The 20,038-nt window shown below is 41.9% G+C and overlaps 1 protein-coding gene across 10 annotated transcripts in view; it reads left to right on the top strand.

The window, feature by feature from the left end:
* The first annotated feature begins 3,939 nt into the window (after window positions 1-3,939).
* itpr1b (inositol 1,4,5-trisphosphate receptor, type 1b) overlaps window positions 3,940-20,038 on the top strand; it is a 67,141-nt gene continuing 51,042 nt past the window's right edge. For all 10 annotated transcript variants that reach the window (XM_062463311.1, XM_062463318.1, XM_062463247.1 and 7 more), the window contains exons 1-9: window positions 3,940-4,092; window positions 5,520-5,633; window positions 9,861-9,931; window positions 14,650-14,765; window positions 15,017-15,103; window positions 16,010-16,168; window positions 19,132-19,230; window positions 19,682-19,765; window positions 19,861-20,007. In XM_062463311.1, coding sequence (XP_062319295.1) covers window positions 5,542-5,633; window positions 9,861-9,931; window positions 14,650-14,765; window positions 15,017-15,103; window positions 16,010-16,168; window positions 19,132-19,230; window positions 19,682-19,765; window positions 19,861-20,007 — 855 coding nt within the window. In that variant the 5' untranslated portion in view covers window positions 3,940-4,092; window positions 5,520-5,541. The remainder of the gene's footprint in view (window positions 4,093-5,519; window positions 5,634-9,860; window positions 9,932-14,649; window positions 14,766-15,016; window positions 15,104-16,009; window positions 16,169-19,131; window positions 19,231-19,681; window positions 19,766-19,860; window positions 20,008-20,038) is intronic.

Here is a 20,038-nt window from a genome sequence, read left to right as displayed (position 1 = left end):
CTGCATGAATGAACAAATGACTGAATAAATGCAATTTCAAAACATCAAGTGATGCTGCCCAAAATGATTAATTCATGACCACTGGATGCTCTCCTGCTCGGGGAGTTCTCTGAGCTCTGCTGTGCAGACATGTACACAACTTGTGGGCCATCACGTGATCGCACATCATCATGTCTGTCATGAGACTGAATCAAGGGGAGGGATTGGGAGACAGGATGAGGAGAAGCACTGTTGTCCTATTTAATAAAATGAATGTTTACTTTTATTTAGATTCGAAATGGTCTAGGGATGTACAGTACCTTGGAGAATAACATAATTCAAGATCCCTTACTCAATGAGAACGAGTTTTCACACGCTAACAGCAGCAGTAGAATTTGTACCACAAACCACCAGGCCTAATTAGAATATCTTGGTAGCTAGTTTAATAGGCACATCTCCATTGAGGATACTAAGGCCATTAAACCAGAGTAATTGTCTTTTATTTTAGGGAGGTAGAACTCTACCCTGTAGGGCACAGCACCAGTACATGTCCTCTTGTTTCTCTCCAGATCTCTCCTGGTCACTAAGCTCTGATGACAAACAGGGCAGGTCATCAATATGGTCATGACACAGCTGCTCCTCTGCATGCAGTTGGGAGACTGGATAATTTATAGAGATTAAATGCAAAAGAGAGCCAGAAAGATTGTTGATTTATACAGCATGCACAGACAGTTTTATGATGAAGCAATGGTTCAAAAGTTCAGCAAAGAAAAATACATTGGCTTAATCCAAAAGTCAATTTTGAAAATGTAATATTGGAAATGAATGAACAGGATCCATTTACTGGCACCAAATATTGTTTTTATTAGACATACAGAACCTAAGACGTGCTCATTAGACGTACAGAATCTACACCCACTAATTCCCCTTTACATTGTTAATGCTAATTATGTTTTCTTATTCAATGTAACTACATGTAATGTACTCATGTAAAATGGGGTGTTGTGTGTAGCCAGGTGAGACCACAGGTTTAGAAAAGGCTGTAAAGGAGACTTTCTTAAAGCATTGCATTTCCTCTAGGACATGGTGGAAGTGGCAGTGTATGTCCAGTCCCTCTACTAACAACACAAGAGCATGCTCCTATGCCTGCTGTGGTTTCTTGTCCCAGATTCACACAGCCACTTCCTCCACCCCCTGCTCTTCATCCTCATTTGAAGTATATACAGGGAACGTTTTTTAAATGTACAGAAAAAAACACCTAAATATAAGTAGAAGGATAAGGGATCTTCTGAATGTATCCTTGTTGGATTAAGGAACTTTGCCCAAATAATCATTTTTTTTACTGATGCTAGAATTATGTTAGAGACTGGGCATATAAGAGTTACCATCCTGAAACTGTAAACAATGCCACCGAGTCAGGACAACCATCAGCCATTGCACCCACACAGAACTGGCAGAGAAATGGCATCAGGCTGAGAATGCAGCTAGGGCACATGTACACGCATACACACTCATCCAAATCACACATACATACACCCACACAGATGGTCATTGCATTTTGTACTGATTTTCTGCTAAACAGTCTTAGTTGCTGTATTCTGGATGGAGTATGTGCTGGGCAAGGATCAGAAAACCATGTCAAAAACAAACCTATGTCACAAAGGTAATATTGGACCTTAGGAGAACCCTTTTATGTCCAGCATGTAACAACTTGTCATAGGGATTTTTACATTCAAAAAATCATAGTCTGGTTTCAACCTGTTATGAGCAGGAGGTTTCTTTCAACAGTAAAGCAATATGGTTCAATGAATGGCTTGCCAGTAATACTCTCCAAGGTATTATCAGAAGTAGAATTCATGTCAGTGATATATGATATGAATGATAATAAAACCACTTGAACCTCATTCTGTACACTTAACACTGCACACTGAGTCCATTATGGCCAATGGAGCAGTATTTCATAAACATGTCAATGACTGCTTGCAGTCAACGGTGTCTGCTTTTGAATGGATTTGATTATAAATTCCTTGTACTGTCTCTATGAAAACGGAGAATGAATTGCAAAATTCCAGACTTAAATTAGATAAGAGTGAAAAACATATACAAATACTCCACTACTCCACTGTGATTTAGGGTCAGACACATGAGCATGACTTAGTACAGCTACAGTATGTACCAAGCAGGGTCAGACACATGAGGATGACTTAGTACAGCTACAGTATGTACCAAGCAGGGTCAGACACATGAAGAGGACTTAGTACAGCTACAGTATGTACCAAGCAGGGTCAGACACATGAAGAGGACTTAGTACAGCTACAGTATGTACCAAGCAGGGTCAGACACATGAAGAGGACTTAGTACAGCTACAGTATGTACCAAGCAGGGTCAGACACATGAAGAGGACTTAGTACAGCTACAGTATGTACCAAGCAGGGTCAGACACATGAAGAGGACTTATTACAGCTACAGTATGTACCAAGCAGGGGATGGACCTGGATCTGGGAGACCTTGTCTGTTTTGGTTGTTGAATTAAACAACTTGATTATGTAGAGATCTAAGGGATGCTACGCTACATTACAGAACCACATAGCTTTTTCTGAAATGGGTTTCAAAGCATTAGCAGAAGTGAGTAAAACAGCGCTATTTGCAGATATTTACATATCAATTGGCCCCTGTATTGTGCTTGTAGAGAGAGTATTGCAGGGTGGATGTGAAATGTAGGAGGAGGCAGTACTCCACACACTCTGGCACTCCTACAGAGTCTAGGCCTTACTCATTATTCCTTATAAAACCTGCAACTCATTGTCGTTGTTTGTGTGTGCATGTGCGTTTGTGTGTCTACTCCTGTTGTGGAAATTTAGCCACAACCCCTCTATTGTAAAATATTCCAAAACTGTTAAAAACAATAAACAGGGTTATGACAGTTCTACAGCATTGACATTAAAGAGCCCTAGCTGATTGGGAGGACTGTTCAAATTGGACAAAACTGGTCTACAGCTTTGTTAAAAAATATGGTAAATCTCCAACAGATAATCTTAGATAATCTCATAATCCAATGGGAGATGAAACAGAATCAAATACATTTACTTAACCTGTTGAATAAACAGTATTATTGGGTGAGGTCTATTATCAAAATACAGTTTCCTGATCTTTATTATAATCCTCTGGGATATGTTTTAATGACTTCAAAAAAGTGAGTGGATGCTTTTTTATGTTTTTGAGAAAGGATGCTGATGAGTCTGGGTTCCAATTACAGCCCCAAAGGAAGAAAAAAAATCATTTTAATAGGCCATTATGCAAATGAACTAGATCACTCTTTGGGAGGGTCTTTGTTTCTTTTCTTAATTTCATTTCTTACTATGTAAAATATAGTTTGGATCATAAATAGAGAGTTTAAAGTCAAATTTCCTGAACAGGACTGATTAGGTTTGACATAAGAATGCACATATGTAAGTCATAGGCACTGTAGATGTATCACCAGGGTCAATCTGAGAGTGGGGAACTTCAACCATAGTGTTTCTGACAGCTGAAAGTCCTCTCAGTTACTTGCTTTCACTCATCACTTTTCATTCTGTGACATGCTCAGCATGAGACTGTTCTACAATGGAAGTGTGTTTCTGGTTTTGACATTGCACCCCTTCTCTCCCACCTAAAAAAATACCATGTACTGTAGTGTACATAAAGAAACAACTTGCACATTCTGGTCACATTTTATAGAAATAAGCATATTATAGACCTACAGCATCTGTTATTCTTGCTGTTTTGTGTTGTGTTATATTGTATCTTGTATTTTTCATTCTTGTGTGCGTGCTGTATCAGACATTTGACACACTGAGCATCAGCTTTATGCTTTAAAACTGCCTTTCCCAGAAACCACTGCTGCAGTATATATATATTGCCAAAGGGGCGTTCCTTTAAAGAGCATGTGGAGGATGTAAAAAGAAGCGGATTGCAAGTACCACTGAGGACAAAATCATCTGTCAGAAATACGCCGCTTCTTCTAGCTGGAGTTTCGGTATTATGGAATTAATCGAGGGAAGGCTGGTGGAAATTCACGTTTGCTGACCCATTCAATATAGATTCTGTTTTCGCTGCCTTTTTCATTCTGGAAAGGTAAAGTTGATCTCAGTCCGTAGTTTTTAGCGAAGCATCTTCTCTGTCATTGCATTTAACGATACGATAGCTATATCAAACAGAATATTGGTCAAGGAAGTAGCCCACGCGCTTACCGACACTGGCTTTATTAGTATAGAATTTGCTGCATAGTTTGTAATAGCGCTCATGTCAAAATGGGCCTCAAATCTTTACCCATAACCATAAACTTCCTCTTGACTGACATGTATTGGGGACACCAGCACAATTTTCTTTTCGTTACAAGGACAGGTGAGAGATTCCAGGTCTTTGGACAATGTAACAATGTTGTCATCATGCGCGCTTCCCGCTGCTGCACGGTACTTGATCAATTTTAACATTCTAAGCCTGTCCATTTTTAGTCATTTGTCATAATAGCCTTGATAAAATCCAAGAATAAAAGGTTTACAATTTACAAAACACTATTGACGATTTTGATAGTAGACCTGGAATTGCAGTATTAGGTTGATCACTAGATTAGTTAGCTAACTAGGTCACTGCGGTCATATCAATGTATCTGTTTAGTAAGATGGTTATCATTGACTTTCCAGATATTTTTAGGGATTCAATATCATTTTTTGAATATAGGAGCAGAACGTATTACATGTAGTGCTTTGTCTCAGATGTATTGACATCTGACTCGTTTTATTCACAATGAGCAGGTCTTTAGAGATGTTAAATAGGTTGTATGTCTTTAGGTCGGACTGTAGATCTTTTTCCATAAAGTGCACAGTAATTTGAATGTTAAACTAAGCATATATGCAAATACAGTTTAAATTGGTAGATAATAATATCAGTTAGTTGTGCTTTGCATGGTTTGGAACAGGGACCTTCTCTGTTGAGCATCAGAGGTGAGTTCTGAGGTATAGTTTCTCAGGAATTCAGTATCATCTCTTTTTCTCCAGTAAGGTCAAGAGCTCATTGTGTCTTGGTGTCTTATATTTTCTGCACTGCACTGTATTGAATGCTGTCATCTGTTGATACTTCTAAATGTGTGTAATACAGTACACCATGCACACCCAACGAGGAGATCTGTGTTGTAGAAATGTTCCTGCATGTCACATAGTTCCAACAGCCAACACTCTCTATTCTGATATACTCACTGTCAGAAAGAGCATTTCAGTCTACTTCAGTTGATCCAGTTAGCTGCCAAACACATCTTTATCTATGAATTCAGTGCTAACAAATTACAAATGTGTCATGTTATAATGTAATTGCTGAAGTGTAATGTTTGTGGTATAAATATGAAATCGATATGTTATGATTTAGTCTTCCACCAGTCCATCACCAATTTGCTACATATGTGAGTGAGATTTGTATTTGTTTACTGACAGTCAGCTACAGTATACAGCAAGGTTTTCAGTCAGGTTTCTGCATCAAATCTAAGTTAACTATTCAATATTCCACAGATACAGTCAAGCGTGAGGAATCATGTCGGACAAGATGTCCAGTTTCCTGCATCATGGGGATGTTTGTTCCCTTTATGCGGAGGGCTCCACTAGTGGATTTATCAGCACTTTAGGGTGAGTACTGTATGATTGCTTCTGATGAAATAACTCATTCTTAACTTTATTTAAACTTGGATATTAGCACACACTTAACCCTGTTCCACAGATCCAGATATAAAGTGCAGAATTCACTATACTGACTGTTGTATTGTGGGATCAGTACATCTGCTGGAACCATTGAAAAGATGATCAAGCATAATGATGGATGAATTTTGAGTTTTTAATTCAAAAGTCTAGATAGTGTGTGTTCTCTTATATTTTAAGATTTTTAAACCAGTTGCTCTTGCTATAGATACAGTTATAGTTTAAACACCAACACTGATATCAAACTAGTTTTAACTGAACTGGAGTAGTACAATGGGAGAGTCAAGAGATATACTTGACATGGGGGCAGAAGTTTGCATCATCCAAATCTCAGAAATACATTTTGAGAAACTGTCATTTCAGTCAGTGGTCAGAAGGAATAGGTGACATGGAAGGGTCACAAGCCATTTTTGAGAACAGCTTTGGACTGATAGCCAGATAGGGGAGCAGACGAGGAAACCAAAAACGTGATGGGTAGAGTGGAATGGATTTGGGGAAATACTGTGTGGCTGTATTGTGATACAGATTTTAGGATGGATAGCAATTTTGTTTCTCATTACAAGTATTCACTCAGAGAGGAGGAAGTCGGGGTGCATCTTTTCGGGTTCTCTCCAGAGCTGTAGATTTATACAGCTATTATTGTTCTCACCCATTATCAGTGGATACACAGAGGCTGATAGGCCTGGACAACACACCTGAGTTTATAGCAAGTGTTTGTGGCAGGCTGGCATCAGAGCTGCGTGTCACTTCCCTGTCTCCCTTCTATTTTATGCTCCCATCTTTTTCCTCTGGTGTTTACGTCTCTGACAAAGAAACTGAAGACAGCATCTGTGTCGGCCTCTCCTCCTGTCTCCATGTTTGGCTTGGCAAACTGTGCATCTTAATCATGCCTCTTCACCACAGTGTATGACACTCACAATCTCTTCAAAAACCATGGCTTTTCACAAATAGGTCACCATGGTAGTGGTAGTAAACGCATTCATGGCTTTGAGGACTGGCACCTTGACAGAACTCATTTGTCAAGATGCCTGCCTGGCACTGTTGTCTAGTAATAATTTTTCCTCCTCCCTACACTGTTAAGAGGTAAGCTAACAGTGTGCACGAGGGAGGGAAAGAGGGAGGGAGAGGAGGAGGGAGGGAGCTATATTTAGCAACAGCATTGAGGAGGTGCTACTGTTGTTTCTGTTTATGTGAACCCTGAGAGACAGCTGTATAATGAGCCACCTGGACTGCAACTGGTTGAGAGAGGACTGGACACTACCGTAGGTCTAGGGCTGGCGTGAGTAGCGGATAACCATGGCAATAATTGGTGACAAAAATTGGACGTGGAGAGGGATAGAAGGAGGTTGGGATGGAAGAAAATAAGAAAATAATTCATTAAACGCTAGAAAGAGGAGGAACTGCAAGTGTTACAACAATGCTTTTCACATCCAAATATTGAAAGAAATCTGTCACCTCAGACCTGTCTAAAAATACTAACAAAATGAATGACAATATGCACATGATTGTAGATATAATCATTTCCACGGTAGTCTTGATTGCCTCCTGGGATGGTCTACAGAGAAAGAAGGACGGCCCATAGCATGCTTTATACTTTTGTCTGTTTAGGCTGCAAGCAGATTGGGGGAAGTGAAATTGTGTACTTTCTCTTTAAACAGATCATGCTACTGTGATAGGCTCTGCTTGTATCATATTCTGTGAACAGCATCTCTGTATCCTTCGAGTACCACACTGCATGAGCTAGCCTATAAAAAGAATCTGCTGACTTGCCTGACTCAAGAACCCCACTGAGGTGCCAAGTTTGCCCAACCAACTCTTTTTCTATTGCTCTATTTAGCAAGGGATGGATTAATTGTTGATGACTGTGTACTGTAAATATAATATATAATATATAACCCACGGTCTGTGTCCAGGTAGTAAATACAATGAATACAAAAATAGTGAGGCTGACGGATTTGCTCCGTAAACCAGAGGAACAGCTTCTGTAGCTGCTGTATAAAGCGACTGTATGTAGCCTAGCAACCACACGTGTTATCAACTGACCTTCCACCTCAAAGGGCTCATCTTTGACAGACTTTCCCAACCAAATGTTTACTTATCATAATGCCCAACAAATACAGCGAGCACCATACAGTAATGCATGGTTTTGGTTTGGTCTTCCAGCACTATGAAGATGAAATGATACACTGACTACAAGGTCGAAGTGAAGCCAGTCAGCGTTCATTTGAATCATGTCTTCCATATCATCCAAACCAGATGAGCCACTTAAAAAATACAGTTGCTCTTGCACATACTGTAGGGTACTTTAGGGTACTACAAGTATTTACATTTACATTTAGTCATTTAGCAGACGCTCTTATCCAGAGCGACTTACAGTAAGTACAGGGACATTCCCCCGAGGCAAGTAGGGTGAAGTGCCTTGCCCAAGGACACAACGTCAGTTGGCATGGCCGGGAATCGAACTGGCAACCTTCGGATTACTAGCCCGATTCCCTCACCGCTCAGCCACCTGACTCCCGTATTTGTTGATTTGAATCCGCAGCTGTGTTTCATTTTTCAAGTCTATTTGTGTGGTGCTGGTGCATGCATCAGAGAGCAGATGTCTGGTTTTGATTCAATAAATTGGATTTGCCATTGGAGACTGTTGTAGAGATTTGACAACATGAAGAAAAACAGCGGTGTCAATTGAATCAAAACTCAAAATAAATTCACTAGGGACAAAATCAAGGACAAACCAAAAGCAACAGTTTGGTTCCACCACAAGAGAACAAAAAAGCCATGAACTCAGATATTGAAAATATCTCAGTAGACTGAGAAAGACCATAGTGGTTGACTGAGGAATACTCGCCGCTGTGTAGTAACACAAGCAGGAGATGGGAAAGCTGCAGTGTTGTCCTGGCTAGGCATCACCAGCGAAGTACCCAGCATCTGTTGTTGTTTAGTCAATGTGAAGTTTCAGACTTCAGTGGTTGCATGGAAAGGATATGTGTGACTGTGTACGTAATCTTAAAAGGTCAAAAAACTAGATTCTCTAAAATAGGGGAACTGTACCATCATTTTAAAATAATGTATCTGATGTATAAAAATGCCTTCAAAATAAAGCTGACAATCTTCGCTTTAACCTCATTACACTTTCTACTTCAGTGAACTTTCCACTTTTGTTCACTGAACAAAAAGATTACTTTTGGGCTCACTGTATATACACACGTTTCAGGCAGGAATGTAGAGGAAATCTGGGCAGAAGCTGTTCTTGCTCCATTTCTTCCTGGCCTCAGCCTTAGTCCATGACTTTGCACCAGGCAGAGGAGATGAAATGGAGATCAGTCACTGTTTAGACTGCATGTTTTTAGACCTGTAGTACTGTTGGCGGAAAGACTGCTCTTATAGAGATTTGTGAATCTTCTGCCAAAATTAGAACTCCTGAATATAGTGTGTGATAAATGTTCCCCATTGTAGATTCTACTCTAGCCTACATTACAAGCATAATTACGTCCCATTTACGAAGTATTGTCAAATATACCTTATAGAAAATGTACGTTTTCTCTTTCATGGAAGCATGTTATTACAATTTCAAGAAAAGAGTTATCCTTTCATCAGGGTCATCTTCTGTCTTTTTTAAGATCGCTTTCAACTTAGATTTCTTTGCTTTTTGCTTCATCCATTTCCCCTTCTGTCGTGACAGGTGTCCCCATGCTGATGAAAAACATTCCCATAGCATTGTTCTGTCACCACTGTGTTCTGTCACCACTGTGCCACAGAGTAGGAATGTTGTTCTTTTTGCATGTGATGTCATCATACACCCAAAGGTCTTCAGAATTTCTCTGGTGTTTTTGTTGCAAACCTTTTAAATGGACTATTTGGCAATCATTCCAAATTTGCATCCAATACAATCCAATTTCATTAGCAAGGACCGGGGCACCTGTCAAGATATCAGTGATGACGGATGAACTGGAGCAAATTTACCTTATTTTACAGATTAAAATGATTTACTAGACATAGGCAGTAGTACACAATGATGACACTCTCACATTCAGATTTCTAAAATGTCATCACTTGTGAGAAGGCCTGGCCTGTGATGTCATATTTATTTCACCACGTCTAAAATTATTGTTTTATTGAGTATTTTATTTACAGGCATCTCTTTTTTTTTGTTCCTAGGCTTGTGGATGACCGCTGTGTGGTACAACCAGACACAGGGGACCTTAACAACCCGCCCAAGAAGTTCAGAGGTAAGGAAGGAATCTGTCACCTCTCACTATAGTTCCAGCAACCACTCTGTCTCACGAGAGATGAGATGAGAACTGCATTCAGAGCTGTGAAATAGCTTTAGATTTCCGCATTAAATGCCATAACAGTGTACAAAAAGTTAGGTTATGAGACCCACAGAGGTGATCTTTGGTGCTTGTGATGTCACTGTTCTTTGTCTAATGCGCCCTTTGTCGCCCACGTTTGCCAGAGTCGCAGTCTTTCAAATGTCCCAGTGTTCCGTGAGGTCATTGTTCTTCGTGATGTCACAATGCTCTGTGATATCAAAATCCTCAGAGGTGTCCCAGTGATATGTGATTTCATAGGCCTTTGAGATGTAACTTTCCTCTGTGACGTCATATTCACACTACCAAGTGGATATCATAATGAAGCCATTTGGAATGTTACTGTTTCTAGGTTATCATGAGGGTTATTTATTTAATTTCACCATGTTTTTCTGAAGTGCCAGGACCCAGTGCCTTACATCGCTACATGTGTTCTTTTGAGAATACTCTAGACTAGCTGGGGTTGAAAGATTCTGTTCAGCACTTTCAGATATTGATCAATTGCCTTTTATGCTCCATTCCTTTGAACCCAAAATGGGAATTCACACAATTCATCTTTAATCATCAAGTCCCTAAATATAAATATTTTGTTATTACGCCATATATTTTGAAAAGGTAATATGTTCAAATATGGCCCCTTCAGACTGTGAAATGTGTGAAGCCTACTGATGGCAGACTGCCATGTTTCTTTAGCCAATGAAGCTGACATGTAGAACTATGCTGTCTATTTCCTGCCAGTGTAAGCAGTTGGGATTACACCAGGTTTTCTCCATGAGCTAAGCTAGCGAAAACGGAACAGGTTTGTGGGTCAGAGACAAATTGTCTGCCTAATGCTACTACACAACATCTAAAAGTCCAGTTAGGCCACCTGAACAACAAGGACTACTACCATGACCATTGCCAATATCTACCCTACAGTGAAGTGAATGTCTATTCCATATCTCCAACCAGCTCCTGTCTTTCTTGTTTCAGTGTGGTTTTGTTATAGGAATACGCTTCCTAATGATTGACATCAGACAGAGTCTCTTATGGTTGATGTGTTTTAGGCCAGTAGTCTTTGAACCACACTCTCACTTAACCAGCCTTAGATGGTATTTTAAAACACTTCTTAATTCACAATCAACATGCTTCATGTAGATGGGGGTAGTTTAAGATGTTAATTCTATGTGTTTTTCAGTCATTTGACACCAATTTGTCTTGGCAATTACCATCATTAAAGGACTAGACTTCTTTTTCTGTGAGGGTTAACCAGTGGTCGTTTAGTGAAGAACTGCCACTGGGTCAGTCTGGTTGCCACAGTAACAGTATACCGATTTTCTGATGTAGAATTCTAACCAAGACTAGCCTACATGGTGACGTTTGTCTCTCAATAATGCTCTTTTTAGCTCTAAGATTAAGATTATATTGGATGGATTCATTGTCAGTGGGTTTGTTTGATTTGATTATGTTACACTAGGCCTATATCATTAAAATGTTGACTTAACTACCTTGTCACAACTTTGTGGTAACCCTATAGTTCCAAAACACCAACAACACAAAACTCATAACGAACAAAACATCTTATCTTATTCGATACCACAACAATATGTGGTGTATGTTTATGGTGGATTTTCCTGCTTTCTGGTACATCAAGGTTAGTGTAAACTTGGCACCAGTTTGCTCAGCACTCAGGGAGTGTGTGTCAGAGGCTAACTGATGGGATCCAGGAGGTGCTGGAAGCTAGGCTGTTGTCATGGAGATCTCTCTAAATTGGTACTTGGCAGGCCTCCAGAGCAAGCTTTTGTAAATTAATTCTTGAAGCAATTGCCAATATGGGTTTCATTGACTCATTCATTGGGTTTGAAGGTTGTGGAAATTAAATTGTCAAGGTGTTGCTGTCCAAATTTGACTTTATTTGATCTTGCTGGACAATCATCAGAAAGTACCATCCTTGGTCATTGTTATCATTTTACATTCACACAAGGTCTTCTTACCTCTCATTAGAGTAATCCAGATCGGTCGATCTCTATCTGAGGAAGAAGTCAATAGCCTGAAGAAAATGGTCTAATTGATTCCCAGTCCATTCTGAGAACTGAGGCTTGTCGATAGTCATTCCTGACTGTTTTAGTCTTGTAGAAGGCCGAGCCTTGTCTGTCATGAGTGTCTGGTTTGAACACCTGTCGTGGTAGTGTCAGTGACTTTTGGTCCAGTGGCATAATTGTTTGTTTTGGGTCGCAGGAAAGCAGATTTCTATAGCGCTTCCACCCAGACCACCCTCCTATATTCGGAAATATTTACATGATTGAAGAAGAAATGAAAATAATTAAGGAATGTGCTGTTGCAAAACCGGAACAAAAACAAGGTTTCAGACCCTCTTTGCACAAGGTCTCCTGTCGACAAAAAGGGCCCCTTGAGTCGGTTTTCTCGCTTCTAGCCTGCATGTTGCAGGACTAAACAACTTCTCCAGACACATTTCATTATGTTCGCTCCTATTCCACTTTCCTAGGAACAGGGTACTTGGTCGTTGCCTAGGAAAAACTCACTGCAGGGAATTTAATGATGACTGCCCACTGGCTATCAACAGTTGGTACAGTGGATTCAGTACTGTAATAACAGGGTATGATGCATAGTACGGGTTGTTCCTCTACCTTTATCTCCTGTAACGTAAGCAGGCCTAACATCTGTCAGATATTTAGGGCTGTGCTCGCTCACAAAGGAACAAACTGAGCCTGGCTGGAGTGTAATCAATACTAGACTAACATGCTGAGAGAAAGGTGATTCTGCAATTTGTTTTTGTTTTTACAGTGTTATAGTTTGATGATACAATTCTGTTGGTTTTCTGCCGAAAAAAAGGATTCCAGTTTGAAGGAGTAGAAGAACAAGGGGATTATCCTATCTCTAACTGACCTAAGCAAATTCTATGCAAAACCGCATTCTGTGCTATAGCGTCATCAGCTATACACTTCCATCAGCGGTGTTTTACATTCCTTGGACAACTACATAATATGTGGAAACTGTTCATGGCTGTCAAGCTAGAGGAATTTTGGAGCTCTGAGTTTAAAGAAGTTTAGATTAAATATAGCTTCCAACAAAAAGTGCACTCTTTTGTTGAGTAACCAAAGACATACTGCAGACCATAGTAAATAATGAGTTCTAATCATTCACTTTTGTGGGCCATCAGTTCCAAAGCCAGGTCTTCAACATGACGGCCACCCCAGGCTCTCTGGAGACCTCAGCATCCCCCCAGGCCTTATGAATATGAGGAGGTTTTCTTGAACCAGCCTAGCCGCCCTGCCTTCTTTCCAGGCAGCCAAGGCCCTGCCGCAGCCTGCTTGAGACTCACCACTACAATGCTTCATCACCGCCTCAGTAGAGGGAACGTTAACCAGTCTAAATCCTAAGACGCCTGACAAGTATTAATAGCCTGTTTAAGCTGTTTAAAAGGCCTGCTTTCCAAGGAGCTTGAACACATTTGAAACCTTTGCTTCCTCCTCTCTGATCTGCTGTGGAACAGGAATTGCTTTGGTGTAATGCTTGACACAAAGGTGTGTTGGCTTGAGGAGATGTTTGTTTGTTTGTAGAGACATTGAGAGATCATGTAGGCCGGACAATTGCATGGTTTCCTGCAGCACTTTTCAGTTAAGGCGGCCGCCTAAGCAACACACGCCTGTCGTCAAAAAAACACACAAAAAAAGTCCTCTTTTCTCCCTTCCTTTCCAAACCGTGACCAACCGTCTCCCTTCTCTACAGAATGCATTAGTCCCCCCCGCATTAGTCTATCGCACAAACTAGCCCCCCGGTCTGACGGCAAACCCCACCCTACCAGCTTAACTAACACATTTTCTGCGGGAAACCCTGTATTGCATTCACAAACACCTCTCAGGGATCCTTTAGAATGTTGTCAGCCCTTTGTCCTCCTGTCCTATTCTCCTTCACCCCATTTCTCTTTCCTCTTCACTCCAGAAACCCACTTTCTTTCCCTTCACTCATTTATTCATCTTGGCCTCCCACTGACCCATTTTCTCCTCCAGTATTCAGCCCCCCCCCCCCATGAAAGCCCATCTTTTCTGTACTCTTTCTGTCTCTCAAGACAGCTCAACCCTGGACGCTGTGGCATTGACCGCCTTTTCCACAGCGCTCACCAGAATGGTTATTTTTAACTCTGTCACAGATAATCAGGTCCCCCTCTGGTAGCTCTCAGATAGCCTTGGAGCCTGTGGCGGAGGACTCCCATCATGCTCGTGTCACGGACCTCATTAATCATTGTCATGCCGTCCCCTGCAGTGTGTGGTGCGGACCTCAATCGTTCCAGATCAATATATTAACCTACTGGAGAATCTTAAGGGTTCGTCATCACCCCAACTCTGTTGTGTGTTGGCTGTGGCCTGAGCTGTAAATTGTGCCATCTATGATCGCATTGCCAAACCTGTCATCATTCCTTACACTTAAAATCGACCCAACGATTCATTCATCATTCCCCAAGGTTGTCTCCTTTAGGGAGTGTGCAGAATGCCTGCACCACATGCTGATGGACAAGTTAAGAATAGAAGCCAGGAGCAGGGAGGGGACTGGCTCAGTCAGATTAGGAACACTGTCACTAGTGATACGTAATTGGTTTCCAATCCATGTCCTGTTTTTTTCCCCCGTTCCCTCTCCAGACTGCCTGTTCAAGCTGTGCCCCATGAACAGGTACTCTGCACAGAAACAGTTCTGGAAGGCAGCGAAGCCCGGAGGGAACAGCACCACTGACACGGTTCTCCTCAACAAGCTCCACGTGCGTGTCCTCACTTCTCCACCCTCACCCCCTGCATCTGTCCTGCAACGGTTGCCAAGCACACCTAGACGCTAGTAAAGCCTTCTGCATTGATCCAAGGACACCAGGGCACCAGTGCACATTCTGTCCCTTTAAACCGGCCTCCCTGAAATCAATTATGTGGGGATTTTAGACACTTGCAATGTCTGACTGTACTTTTGTCTTTAAAAAAAAAAAGTGTTTGACATTCGTACCTCCTGTCTGTGTTTCAGCATGCTGCTGACTTGGAGAAGAAGCAAAATGAATCCGAGAATCGAAAGCTGCTAGGAACTGTTATCCAGTATGGAAATGTCATTCAGGTATGACAGGGGGGAGGCCCTGGTCATTAGCTTTCCAGGAGATGTATGAGTGTGACTGGCACACTGAGGCACTCGGTGCATAATGCTGGATCTGAACAGCAACAGACCTGGGATTAACATTGACGACGGATACAGTATGGACTATACTGTGTGAGTTGGTGTCAGGTGGTAAACTTCAATGCAAGTACACATGGTGCCACAAAACGTTGAGGCTGGAGGGTTGTGAAGGCTTGTGGGTGGGAAGGGTATTTAGGGCACCAGGGCTGTCATGCTGTGCAACTCTCCCGGTGGTGGAGGATCAAGGCTGTCAGGATGTGGGTAGAGCACCTGGAAGTAGAGCACACTGAAAACACATTTGACACCATTCATATTTTTAAAAACGTCCTCTAAAAAATGTAATTTTGTTACTTCTTTAAGTCCCTGCTCTCTCCCCCAAAACCAGCTTTATGTCGTTCTTAAGAAATGAACCGTGCAGTGGGTAATTTAGACACAAAAATCTGTGTGATTCCTCTGGGCAAAATCTTTAGCAGTGAAGGTCATGAGAACCATATCTGAACCAAGTATTCAAAAATTCCTGTGTGTATGTGGGGGGGGGGGGGGGGGGGTGCAAAGAAGTATTTCTGCCCTGATACTTGATGTCTCATTCCTGTGGGATATCAAAAAATGTGGACTGTGCCAGTCTTTAACTTCTATTCACCTCAGTCTGTTCATTCAGATTTGTTATTCTATTGACACAATGAACACACAGATGGGGTCTTCCAAGTGTTAAAACACAGCTGAAACATGACTTTAATTTCTTATAATCTATTTCAAATCATCCAGAGTCTTGTGAACAACATATGTCTGTAAACCAGGTGGTACCTTTATAACATTTACTCTAAATGACTTCTCTTCTTCATGTTCCAGCTGCTGCACCTGAAGAGTAACAAGTACCTGACGGTGAACAAGCGTCTGCCGGCCCTGCTGGAGAAGAACGCCATGAGGGTGACTCTGGACTCAGCCGGCAACGAGGGCTCCTGGTTCTACATCCACCCCTTCTACAAGCTGCGCTCCCTGGGAGACAGTGTGAGTGTCCACTAGGCTTGGGAACCGAAACTCGGTTCCAAATTCAAACCGATAAGAAAAATTCCCGGTTCTGAGTATCGCCCCCAAAATTTTAATTTGAGTTCGGCGGTTCCTACGCTACATAGCTGCAAGGACATGTGTGGACGTGTATCTGCCAGGATCTGTTGTAGGGGGAGTACGTCATACATCAACACACACCAGCTGGCATGCTTTACGTACTGTCACAACAACAGTGTGAAAGATAGACAGTGTTAGAAAGTGGGCTTTCAATGTAACTCGTAAATGACAATAATTGCTGCACCAACTTGACACATCGAGCTGACAAGACAGCTGACATTAATTGTTACAGTAGTTGTTTTGGTCAATGGAAGTCTGCCTCAGCCCAAATGACGGTATTAAAAGAAAGTTCATGCACCTTTATTTCACATGGTGTTACTCTCTTGACTTACATCTGTTCACTCATTTTTCGAACAAGTGAGTCAGCTATTTATTCAACGCAGAACTTCCCAACTGCCTTGGAGAATTGTTTTACTGTGGGCTACTTCAGTGTGGCCAAGAAGAATGTCATAGCTACAGAGATTAGGTATCGTTTGAATTTTATCAATTCCGAATGCAAAGAGTGAATTACTGGTTAATTCCTAATCAGGGGGCGTTCTGAGGCGGACTGCGAGAGTGGGGAGTTTAACAAGGCCACATGCAAATGAACGTGCTGATGCTGCACTGTTGTATTGGCCATAGAGCTGAACATATGCTTCATATCTAGACAGCGGGTCTAGGAAGTGTTGAACAGGAGCTTTGTAGGTGTGTTAAAGTCTATGTATATGGCCTACTGAGTGCATCTCAGGTTTGATCTATTCGAAAGGAAACGTCAACCACTAACAACTGAGAGGAACCACAAACATGGAAAGGTGCTTTAAAACAGGATCCGTGGTCCCAGCTGCCATTCCTTCGTGCTGGAGGGGCCCAGCTTTCTAAGCAGAGATGAACTGTATTCAGCTTTTGCATATCCTCTGTTGTTGACGTTTTCGTTTTGCTTTTTGGTTTGGTTACAGTCAGGTGTTGTGCACTGCACTAAATGCACTAGAGTTTGCATATTGCTTCCATTGCCGCTTGGTCATTCTGAATGTTCAGAATAAATATATTTTTTGTTACCTAAACATTTTTCCTCCTTTTTTCACCTTTTTGGGATTGAAACGAGGAATCGATAAGAACCGTTACCCCGCTCCTCATCTCTCTCCACTGGCTACCTATCATGGCCCGTATCAGATTCAAGACCCTGGTATTGACCTTCCGAGCAGTGAACGGGACTGCACCCGTCTACATCAAGTCTCTCCTGCAGCCCTACACCCCCACCCGTCACCTACGGTCTTCTTCAGACAACCGCCTGGTGGTCCCACCGCTCAAGACCGCCCGGTCCCAACACAAGCTCTTCTCCTGTCTGGCCCCCCAGTGGTGGAATCAACTCCCCACTTCCATCAGAGACACTGACTGTCTCTCCACCTTCAAGAAAAGGCTCAAGACGCACTTGTTCCGGGAGTACAACGGTACTTAGGAATGGTTCGCTTGACCCGATGTTAGTTTCCTCAAGGATCACAATGACTCTTGCTTAGAGACTTGTTGCTCTTGTGGTTAGTGGTAACTGACTTAAATTTTTGTACTCGCTGTTTGTACTCGCTGTGATATATTGTTTTATTATTGTTGCTTGCTTTTTTTCCACAGGTACACTTGCACTTATAGCAGTTCATGTTGTTTAATTGTAACTTGTTTAACTACATGCTCTTATGGTTCTTCCCTTTGGCACTTATTTTGGTTGTTCACAATGTGTGCTTCATGTTTTGGCTACTCGCAATGTTTTGTGGCTATCTCGTTGTTATGATCAGTGACCTATGCACTTTGTAAAGCTCTCTCTTGGAAGTCGCTTTGGATAAAAGCGTCTGCTAAATGAATAAATGTAAATGTAAACCGGAACTGATAAGCAGAACCATTATCGGAATCGATTCAATTCAAACGATACCCAACCCTAGTGTCCACCTAGCTGTGGTGGAGGTCAGAGGTCAATGGTCTCGAACCCCAGACATCATGCTGTGCTTTTCACACTTGCACCATGGGTGTATAGGCGTATTGCAAAATTGATGAGCGGATCATGATAGATACATTCTATAAGGTGTCCTGTATTAGTATCATGTTACCGGATATTGTGTTGGTCTATCATTGTTTGACTGCTAAGGTCAAATCCTTTTTGCTCTCAGACATGGAGTGAGGAAATGTGATTAGAAGAAGAACAGATACAGATCTCAGTGAGTTCATTTAAAGCTCCTGGCTTCAATGATCTCTGCAAAGACCATTAACTAAGTGATCTCAGGGACAGGACACTAAGCCTTTTGGACTGAAATAGAATCAGTTGGGAGTTGCATATATCTGGCATGTCAAGCAAGCGTTGCTAAAAAATACAATTAAAATGTATAATGCGTGTTAGCCCTGGAGAAGTGCTACTTTTTTAATCAAAAAGCATTATTTGGGATCGCAACTGATACATCTCAAGTTAGAAATGGGCAATGTCTAAAATGCCCCCTAGTGCTTGAAGGCTGTTATAGTAGCTGACAAATACACCACCTTCTATGATTCCATCACAACATGTACGTATGACACAGAAATAAATGCCCAGAACTGCCGGTATTCATTTGGAGAACTGACTGTGTTTATTGTGGAGCTGCAACTTCCACCTTGTTATCCTGCCACAGCTGTTCTCTCAAGCTAATGTTGGGACTAGTGCCAAAGGTTGAGGTGATGTTTTGAATAGTTTATCTTGAAGGGCACTTTACCTCTGCTGCAGACTGTACTGACGCATCACTTCCTGTCCAGGACTGTGTAACCGCTCCCCTGGGTCCAGTGTGACTGTTAGATATCACCCTCTGGATGACACTAATGGAAAGTATGTGTTTGTGGTTTGTGGGTTTCTTTAGGTGGTGATAGGGGACAAAGTGGTCCTTAACCCTGTGAATGCTGGACAGCCCCTGCATGCCAGCAGCCACCAGCTGGTTGACAACCCAGGATGCAATGAGGTACGTGAACGGTGGATTTTCAGGAGACTGCGTGTCGATTTGCATGTGTAGCAGAAGGCATCTCCGTTTTTTAACACCAACACCTGCGTACTTCACTTCCTTTCTTAACCGTTACCGTTCCTTTCTTAAGGTTCACTTGAGGTTCACTTGAATACACTCGCACTGTACATTATTACCATCGTGCCTCACATTCAATATCCTCGTTCTCATGGTGATGAAATTAAATTGCCACATTTACTTGGCTGTGACCTTGCTCATAATCTAATGTACTAGGAGTTTATTTACTTTGGCTTCATGCTCAGCATGAATAAAAAAAATATTACTCGAAACCTTTCATCTCTTGTGATACACAGACATTATCACTTGAAGTAAATCCCAAATCTACCGGACTAGAAACGTAATGAGAGTCCCTGTGTCTACGTATCACACCCCCTCCTCCTCCTCTCTCCAGGTGAACTCTGTAAACTGCAACACCAGCTGGAAGGTTGTTCTGTTCATGAAATGGAGTGACAACAAGGAGACCATCCTGAAAGGGGTAGGCGCTCTACAGATAAGCAGGACTTCCATGCCAGAACGCAGCATGTCCCATGGATGGATGTGGATAGCAGTGTCTTTTCTCTTTGCGTTCAGGGCGACGTGGTGAGGCTGTTCCACGCTGAGCAGGAGAAGTTCCTCACGTGTGACGACCACAGGAAGAAGCAGTATGTCTTCCTCAGGACCACCGGGCGCCAGTCGGCCACCTCCGCCACCAGCAGCAAAGCACTGTGGGAAATTGAGGTCAGCAAAGGAGTTGGAAAGCAGAAGTTTT

The sequence above is a fragment of the Osmerus eperlanus genome, chromosome 1, assembly GCF_963692335.1.
Source record: "Osmerus eperlanus chromosome 1, fOsmEpe2.1, whole genome shotgun sequence".
In the NCBI taxonomy this organism is placed as follows: Eukaryota; Metazoa; Chordata; class Actinopteri; order Osmeriformes; family Osmeridae; genus Osmerus; species Osmerus eperlanus.
This window is presented reverse-complemented; position numbering and strand designations above follow the sequence as displayed.